The 10,000-nt window shown below is 39.6% G+C and overlaps 1 protein-coding gene across 1 annotated transcript in view; it reads right to left on the bottom strand.

Annotated features, from left to right (window-relative positions):
• The window catches only part of LOC138026960 (MAM and LDL-receptor class A domain-containing protein 1-like), a 226,196-nt gene that overhangs the window by 69,588 nt on the left and 146,608 nt on the right, over positions 1–10,000 (bottom strand). The window contains exons 35-38 of the mRNA XM_068874440.1: positions 9,916–10,000; positions 5,537–5,693; positions 2,525–2,697; positions 2,159–2,233 (exon numbers count right to left, since the gene is read on the bottom strand). The exon at positions 9,916–10,000 is cut by the window's right edge and continues 502 nt beyond it. Coding sequence (XP_068730541.1) covers positions 2,159–2,233; positions 2,525–2,697; positions 5,537–5,693; positions 9,916–10,000 — 490 coding nt within the window. The remainder of the gene's footprint in view (positions 1–2,158; positions 2,234–2,524; positions 2,698–5,536; positions 5,694–9,915) is intronic.

Below are 10,000 nucleotides of genomic sequence, written 5' to 3'. Positions count from 1 at the left end.
TTTTCTGCTGATTTTAAACGATTTCTGTAACTAAAGGTCAAATTAGAGACATTATAAAGCCAGAAACTTCGGATGAACTCCACTTGATCGCACAAGGTCCTAGAAACCAAAGCAATTGGCTTCCCCAGCTGACGTCAAAAATACGTTAGATTTCAGACCTCCCTTCATGCTGCCGTGAACCAGAACATCACAACGTCAAACCTTCACATATTCTCGAGGACTCGATGGATTTTCTTCTTCTTTAAATCTTCGCCAAATTATTCATTGTTTTTGAAAATAAATAGAAAAAAATGAGAGTTAGGGCACTTAACTGTCTTCCTCCTCGACTTCCTTCATGTGCTGGTCGTCTGCTAGTATATTCCGCAGCTGCCAACCAGTCTTCCTCTTTTCATTTCCAGGAAAGCACACTAGTCTAGCCCAAGTGACATAATAATTTCTTGCGACAAAAATCCTTACCATTTGAGTAAGTGAGTCTAGTTGGTCTTTGCTGGCACCATACAACTTCAGTTCGTCTACGAAAAGTATGTTGCTAGTGGGCCTCATGTCCTTTGCCAGTCTGTATCCAGCTCTCAACTTTTGTAGTACTAGGGTCACTCGCAGAATGATGACTATAAGCAGCAGTGGTCATAAGGAGTCCCCTCTTCTGACGTCAACTCGCCCAAGATCCGATCTTCCTGAAGTCAACAATGTCGTCCTATCTGACATTCCTCTTAAGAATCCTTAAAACCTTGCTCAGGTCTTTTCGCAAAGTTTCAATATTCTTCTTCTCTCTTCTTTTCCAGAATGGCTCTTCAGTTCCTTTTCTTTAGTTCTATCTCAGCATTCCCACTTTTCTGTTGTAGCATATGCAGCTACCTACAGTAAAGAATTCAGGTCAGTGATGGTATGGGTCTGAATCCTCTTGACGGCTTCATTAACTTTCCCGACTTCTGCTTTCAACTTTACTCTATCACATGACTTTAGTGATGGTAATCCTACTCTCTGTTCCAGACGGATCAATTCTAGAATCTTGACACGGAGAGCATTGAGGTCAGGGGTTGATCTCTTGTAGCTCTTCAGCTGGAGATAAAATGAGTTCCTCTTTAATAATGATAATTAAATAATATTTATATTGTGCCATTTATATGAAAATAATCAAATGCGCATCATCTTCAGCTGATATGTTGTATTTACCTCGGTGTTCTTCTAAGGTAACAGGTGTTGTTTCATAATCTGGTGTATCTTTTGCAACATGCTCTATAGTTCCAGTTCCATGATATTTCTTACTCTCACAGCCGTCTGCTCTTGTTTCACAGTCGCTAGCCACTTCTTGGTCATAATCTGGCGTACTTGATCTCCTAATCCCTGCTCGGTAACTTCTCTTGGCTCTTTGTTGGTGTCCTTTCTCTGGTTCACTCCAGATGTAACAGTTTTTTAAACAACCCTTTGTCGTCCTTCTTTGGCCATCCGAATCTCTTGTGTCGTTGTTAAGTAGTAGCAGGATGACGACTGGGCCCGTGCTCCTAATCCACAGGACACTTGCTGGACGTGGCACTTCCCTAAAAACTCCAGTACCGTTGACATCGCTATGGTGAGATTCAATATTTGATATTCAGATACGGTTGTGGTTTACGGTCACCACCTAGCAGGAGATTTATCGTGCTACCGCAACTAGACAGATTTCCACTGAAGTCTCAAAAAGCCTTCAGATCAAATATGTGAACCTTCTATATATTCTATATCATTTGTTGTTTCATTTATAATTAATATTAGACCCTTAAAACTTTTTTAAAGCTAAAACCTTACTGGCCAAATCAATTTCCAGTTGGCTTTGAGCCCAGGCCTGCTCAGTTGTTGTATATAAGTTTAGTGTGCTCGAAAATACTCCCTGCGATTTAGTGCAGTCTACGAGTTCACAAGTCGCTATAGTTGCTGTGCTTTAGTCCGATTTACTCAACAATCGATACTGCAGCGACGTATCACCTTGTTACATCATTATTTTAAACTGTTTGGTTGCGCTATTTGCTACACCGTCCTCTTCTACATTAATTCACCCAAATGAAACGATCTCCAAGTTAGCAAACGTTGTGTGCCTCTCTACGGTTCTGTGGTCGAAATAAGTATTGCCTTCCTAAATTGAGCTCAGTACCACAGCCAATGTAAGAGATTAAAAACTTACTAAGTGCCGGGGTAGTACTTGGTCGTTGAGTTGTTGATGATCTCAAGGGCGTGTATGGAAGCAATGTGGCGTTCCCTGTAGGAAATAATAGCAAAGAGAAGAAAAGCACAAATGATTTAATCTTCTACTGAAGGGGATGGAGACCCAGATAATGAATGCAGCCGGGACGACTAATGCATCATCCTCTGCAAGAACGCTATTGAACACACGATCATCCTCTCAATCAATCAATAAACCACTCTGCCTTTTATTAAATTCGGCGTCCAAATTTAGACAGGACGTGCTCAAGGAGGTAAATGAACTAAAATTAGTGACCAAAAAAGATTTCAGTAAGGTCGTCTTATAAGGAAACGTAGACCGGCTTACCAAGAGGGAAAAACGAGAACGATAAGTGAAATCCATTGTATTGGACACTCCCATCCGTATGAAAAAACAACACAGCAACTGTGTCGTTAACAAGCACCCTCCTTCCGGTTTGCTGACCACAGTACGTGCCAATAATGCGATTGCTACCATCAGTAATCCTTAAATAGTCGAACCTAAAATAAAAACGTTAAAACCAAATTAAAGTCTTTAAATAGGTGAACAGATGCAAAAAACAAAACGTTTCCTAGTCTTCTCTCCTTGGTTTTAATTCAAACATATATAGAACAGTGTTACACGTACTAAAAGCACACGAAGGTATGGTAACGAATGTATATTTGTGAGGTTCAAGAGGCATGTCGAATAATACCAGCTATACCAGTTGACCTAAATGGTAGAAATGCTGGTGAGGGAAAGGGCAAGTATACTTGCGGTATATTTAACGACAGTTTGTGCGTGAAATTAAAGGGCGATTTTGATAGGTCTTGAGCAGGGACAGAACAAACAGGATCTTCATCGGGACCCCACTTGAAAAAAAGAAAGAAAACACTTTGAGGATAAGCTCCGAGTACTATGATTCATCTGACTGATCGAAATTATATACTTTGCCCTTGAGTAGACTCTCAATAATAAGTAATTATGATCTGTTTGATTTACTAAAGGTATGAACTGTGGTCAAAATAACTAAGCATCGTTTCTCTGGGAACGATAAAACGTAATTAGCCCCTTGAGAGGACGTATAGTTACAAGCAAAAGATGAAAACCCAGAGAGATTCAAGAAAATAAGAGGGAATCGCGTAACATTGGCATCCAGAAAGGTCACTTCACTTCAACTTTTTTTTTCCCAGCTAGTTAAAGCCCGTAGTGCTGTGGTTATGAGTTCTACTTTTCGTGTGATTGTATAAGTAAAGTAATATACATAAGAAAGACTTGTGAATCAGCCTGACAGTGGTCAATACTTAATAATCCTCGTCCTTTGCAAGATTTCACGACAAAACGTTCACAGAAGTTAACCCCTCGCAGCGGAGTTGGTATCTGGATACCGTGGATTTCGTGACGCCATCAGTTCAATTCTCCTTCCTTACCCGCAAAGAGCCGTGAGATTTAGCTCTCAAACAATAACTTTAGTTTGTAATATGATGAAAACAAACTTTGCGTTTTCCAGGACCTTGGTTTCTGTGGTGAAACCTGCATTTCTACAGATATTGATTGCTCCTCAGAAATCCGACCATAACAATAATAACGTGATGTTTTTGTCTCCCTTTGATCATGCAAAGTACTTTGGAATTAGAGGTAGAACTCTAGGAGTCTGGCTTTCAGGTCACCCGGAGGAAACCACCTGCTGGAACTACTGCAGACTGACACTAATGGGTAAAATAGCAATTCTTAAAAGCGTCTCGCAACTTGTTTATGTCTTATCACCGCTACCTTTAAATGTAAAGGCTATTAAAGAAGTAAACAAACTTCTTTTCGCCTTCCTCTGGAATGGAATAGGAGACAAAATTAAGCGAAAAACTATCATTAATGACTATCCAAGCGGGGGCCTTAAAATGATAGATATTGTTTCTTTTAGTAAGGCCTTGAAATATATATTTGGATGCAGAAAACCGAGGCAAATGGAAACTGTTCTTTGATCTTGAGATAAAGGCCTTCGGCGGAAAAACAGTTCTTACTGGCAACCTTAACGCAAATTACTCCAAAAATATTCTTCAATCTATAGATAGCTTCATTAGTGAAGTTCTGAAAATTTGGGCAGAAATTAATTTCGAAGATCGAATAATCACTTTCTCAACCAAAGCTTGCGGTATAATTCGCTGATTAGAATTGACTACCGCCCCGTTTACTACCCTGAGTGGCATTGTGCAGGTAATACAATAGTGAAACATTTGAAGGACGATTCCAATAATTTTCTTTCTCTCACAGAATTGCAGACTAGGTACGGAATAACAGTTTGCCCTCTTACGTACTGCGGAACTTTGTCCACAATTAAACTCTTATGGAAAACACATCAAAACAGCTTTGCAACCAATGATCCTAAAAACAAGTATGAAAGTTTTTCAAGTAAACTACTGAAAGCTCAAAAAGCAAACAAACTACACAAAACTTATATCAAGGAAAAATGTACCTCCTATGCAGGCTCAGCAGAAATGGGAAACGGAATGTGGCATAGAAGGCGAAGAATATGTTGAATGGCATGATACTTACCAACTAGCGTTTAGATGCAGTACAAGCACAAGACTTCTCGAATTCCAGTTCAAGATTTTGCACAGACGAATAGCAACTAACGAATGTTTAGTTAAAATCGGCCTACAAGACGACCCAAACTGCTTCTTTTGCAAAGATTAACCAGGAAAACTTAGTGACCTCCTTTGGTCGTGTCCCAAAGTGACCGCTTTTTGGACCTTCTTAATACAACGCTTTATTTCGTCTCAGATTATTCCAGAAAACTGTCAATTTAATCTTCTTATAGCATTAGGTTTGATGCCAGACTCCTCCAAAAATCATTGTCAAATGAATTTTTGCTTCCTTTTAGCAAGACATTATATCTGGATTTGTAAAAACAATAAAACGCTACCAAAGGTAGAAGGCTTTTTTTTTCAGATATCTTAAGTCGATCTATTTATTTGAACAAAAGGCTGCGGGCACCTTACAAACGAGGTGGGACTTACTGAAATCTTGAATTTAGAAAACCCCTCTTTTTTCTTCCTTCCTTTATTTTGATAAGTCACTAAACCAATAAATCCTTCACTGTCTTTCACAACAGCCTTGCAACCGACAGCCGTTAGAGTTCAGTGCTTTGATTTCCTTTTCCTGCACGACACTTGCGCGCTTAAAAGTTACACGAAGGAAATCAACATTTTTTCACTTCTACAGTTTTTTTTGTTTTTCATTAATGCTCCAGCGCCAGAAGACTAGACACCTAACACAACTTTGCAGGATGGTAAAGCGAGTATGTAAGATAGACACGAAGTTATTTAGCCTAGAGTGCTGACGAGGCAGTGTTTTTGTACTTACCAGCAACTTGACGAGTATTCCAAGTGGAAGTAATTGAAATAAATGACTAGCTCCTTGTCGCAAGGAATAGGAACACGATAAACACAATCTGTGTTACTAGGATAGTTACTAGGATATCCAGGACTTCTAAGAGTGCTGTTTACGACAGAACTGCAATCTGACAAAAATAATAAATAAATAAGTCAATAACAGCAAAAGGTGAAAGAACTCGTGGGATAAAAGCTAATCTTAATACGATCAACCTGTTCTGGGTGTTCGTTTACTTGTTTAGTCTTTATTTATTTATTTATTTATTCTAGATTTTTCCATTATTTTTCCTGGAAAAATTTGTGGAAATTGAATCCATGACAACTTAGTTTTCTTTGAAACCAAAAAAGACGAGATACGAGTGCTATGGGAGGCAGTGTCTGCACAATGGTGACAGTAATGTGTCCGAGTTCAATTCCCAGAGTCAGCATCATGTGTGGGCTTTGTTGGTTGGTTCTGTACTCTGCTCCAAGACGTTTTTCTCAGTGTACACCGCTTTTAATTTACCCTCTCCTTATGAACCAGTGTTTGATTTCAGTCGATTGAAGTTAACTTAATAACTGCAATTAGTAGGTGAAGAGCAACCTTGGTAGAGGCAGGACTAATAAAGCCTTTATCATGCAGTTTATTAAAACTTCAGAATGCATATTAAAAATACCGCATAGGGAGCAAAGCGTGGTCTATGGGGTCTATATGTGTATACATATTTACAGATAGTTACTTAATTACAGTACATTAAACTACCAATAAAGAACTACGAACTAGCTAAAACTAACTAAAACTAGCCCTAATACTACGTAACTTGGTATAAAACAGTTTTCAAAACAAAAATCCTAAAAAGAAATAAGAGCTGTGATGCTAATGAAGAATTAATAAAGAATATGGTACTTATAAACTAATTTAAGTTTTTCAAAAAAGAAAATATGTGTATGCATATACACAAACACGTCTTCGTCAAAGCACACAAAACAACAAACCACTACATGTACATTATCACCAAGAAAATCTTGGATAACATAAAAAAGGCAGTCACACAAACCACAAAGTTAAACCCCTGGAAGAGTACATCAAATACCGGTACCATAGAATGGTTTTAAACCATACCAGATAAGGACGAGTACGCGTTTATAAGCTTCAACGTGTGTGACTTCTATCCATCCATCTCAGAGCAATTCCTCATTAAAGCACTTGACCACGCCAATTCACCAGGATTGCTAAACAGGATCACCACATTATTAAGCTGAAAAAGTCGTTACTCTACCACCAGAACTCACATTGGGGGAAAAAAAGAACACTGAGGACATGTTCGACGTAACGATGGGTTCATACGACGGAACCGAAACCTGTGAACTTATTGGTGCTTACATGCTTTCTTTAATGTGCGCCAAAATTCAAAGACGAAGTAGGCCTCAACCGCAATGGCAGTCTAGCAGAGTGTAAAGCCACACCGAAAGAGATGGAAAAAGAACAAGAAGTAAGAAATGTCTTCGAATCCAGAGGCCTTAAAATCACAATAGAAGCAAACAAGAAAACCTTGAATTTCCCAGACGTAACTTTTGACCTCACAAGTGGAACCTACAAACCATTCATGAAACCAAACAACAAATTACTGTACGTCCATTGACAGAGAAACTACCCTCCATCACTCTTAAATAACATCCCAGAGAACATTAATAAGAGGCTAACCAGTAAGCCCCGAGGCCCACAAGGTATCCAACATGGCCCGTAGGTTCCTCCAGTGTTCTTCTGGGGTCGATCCGTACACAACGCCATCAGCAAAGTAGTTCGGCACACCAGCCAGTCCTTCACATATTATGCTCATCACTCTTTGATACGCCTCTAGAGCTGACGCCAACCTAAATGGCAACCTTTTAAACTGGTAGACCTTTCCAGCCGCCATAAACGAAGTCATCTCTCTTGACCCCTCTGACAACCGTATCTGCCAATATGCTATCCTCAGTTCGAATGTTGAAAACATCTTTGATCCACTGAGTTGACGCAGCAGATATTGGATCCGGGGAATCGGAAAACTTTCTCGTATTACAGTCTTATTCGCCTCCCTGAGATCTACACAGATTCTCAGGTCACCCTTTCCTTTGTAAAAAATGTGTACTGGTAATACCCACGAAGCTCCAGATGCTTCTTCAATTACATCTTCATGTATCATTCTTTCAATTTCTTCTTTTAGTCTTGATTCTAAATGTGCAGGCACTGGTCGTTGTCTCTGGACTTTCGGAGGCACTTCCTTGTTGATTTTGATATCATATTCATAATTCTTGAACACTCCCAACTCTTCCTCAAAGACATCTGCATACTCTTGTAAGATGCACTCCCTCTCATTTGATGGCCCGTCACCAACAGAATAGATCTTTACTAGATTAAGGGCCTGAATAGCACTCCTCCCCAGTAACGGTGGTCCATCAACATCAATCACAAACACTGGCTCCACGATCTCTTGGTTTTTACATTTCACAATTGCCTCGAACGTTCCCAAACAGTTGAGCTCTGCCCCCTCCAAATGCCGAAAACTTGGCATTTGATTGTTTTAGGGGACTGTCTATATTATCTCTAAACCATCGTTTTGGAAGCAGGGTTCTAGCACAACCAGTGTCAGTGATCGTTTCTACGGGTTTACCATTAATTTCAACATCAATCGTAAAGTCGAGTCCCCCTTCCTTACTAGCAAAGTAAACGTATTCGTGATGGTACTCATCTGTATCCTGGCATGTCTGCTGTACAGCCTTCACCTTGCGCTCCTCTTTCTCTGCACCACTTGATCTGCAGTATTTTGCGTAGTGTGCAATCTTTTTACATTTCCTACACTCAGCACCTTTACCTCGGCATTTGTCATCATTAGCTAGATGATCATCCCTTCCACATCTAAAACAGCTCTTTGTTTTTGCGTTGGATAATGTAGGAGTTTTGTCGTACTTGTTTATCTGATTCACATCAGATTTTTCTAGGAAACTTTGAGATTTCTCTCCTCCAAGTAGCAACGTATCCTTCTTTGCTTGCTCTATTGCTCTTCCCAGCGTTTGACCCTTCTCCAGTGTCACGGTATTCTCTTGCTGTAGAAGTTTTTCTCGAAAGTAACCGTCGTAACACTTCTCGATGACTTGACCAAGAGTATTTTCTTCAACAGCCTCTCCAAAGTCACAAGAAAGGCTCAGGACTCTCAGTTCCACCCGCAATAAATGTATCTACAGTTTCATTTTCCTTCTGTGCTCGCTTCCTGAACCTTTATCTTTCAGCCCATTTGTTCTTCTTTGGTCGAAAGTGTGCAGTCAACGCTGCAGTCACATCCTCATATTTCTCTTTATTTCCAGGCAGTCCGGAAAACAATCGTTGCACTCCCGTCCCTGCTAAATGTAACAAAGTCGCCCTTTCTACATTATCTTTTTCTTTGTTAAGCTTCGTAGCAATCCTGTAGTTTCCAAATGCCTCCAGCCAGTGCTTCCACTTATCCGCCAAATTCGTGGTTTCAAGGTTTACTGGTGGTAAAACAAACTTGTTGAAATTCATCCTTATATTTGCCCAAATATATCGCTTTATCCTCGGCGCCAATTGTAGTGTTATTAGTAAAGGATAGCCTGGATTAACGCAACCTTTCTCATGATTGTCCTCGAGTGCGCCATTACATACGCACCCAAGTAACCTCGCATTCTGGCACAGGGTTCCCACAACACTACAAGCTTGGTGGGATATCGCTCGCTGAGATGAGACAGCAATACAAAGCCATAATGATGTTTAAGTGGTCAATGGATTGTGCCCTCCTTATCTCTCGGATGTGTTTACCTTACATAAAACTCTAAATGACTATAGCTTTCGATCTTCTAACACTGATCTTGTACTACACAAAACTAAAACAAATTATTATATTTGCATTTTCGGGAGTCAAAGTATGGGATGCTCTTCTTTATCGCTTTGCTCCTAATTTTTGTATTATTATTATTATTGTAATATTTATTGTAATGCAGTGCTTCTAGGTAGAACGTTGTACTTTGTAAAGTGGATAAATGCATCCATCCATCCCTCCATCCACCCACCCACCCACAACTGACCGGTAAATTTAAATGATGGCGGTATAATATACCAAAGTATTGGTTACTATGATGTTTGTAAATGCTTTACATTATCTTACAGACCCGATTTAGTGTGGGTATGAACTCGCTAATTTGTTGTTTTTGTTGGAGCTATATAAATCTTCTCTTGTAGTACATAGACATTGCTGCTAATATTAAACAATTAGTTTTACGTCGCTCAGAAAAGGATTAAAATAGCAGCTGAGTTGCTGCGAGGAAAGACATCAAAAGGCTACACGTAATATATAAGATTGATAAAATCACGCTTACTTGTGACCAGTTCAGGAAGAGGAGCATTGTTCATATTGTTCATAATCCAAGACTTCAAGTAGCGTACGTTGGCATACACGGTGGG

The sequence above is a fragment of the Montipora capricornis genome, chromosome 12, assembly GCF_036669925.1.
Source record: "Montipora capricornis isolate CH-2021 chromosome 12, ASM3666992v2, whole genome shotgun sequence".
In the NCBI taxonomy this organism is placed as follows: domain Eukaryota; kingdom Metazoa; phylum Cnidaria; class Anthozoa; order Scleractinia; family Acroporidae; genus Montipora; species Montipora capricornis.
This window is presented reverse-complemented; position numbering and strand designations above follow the sequence as displayed.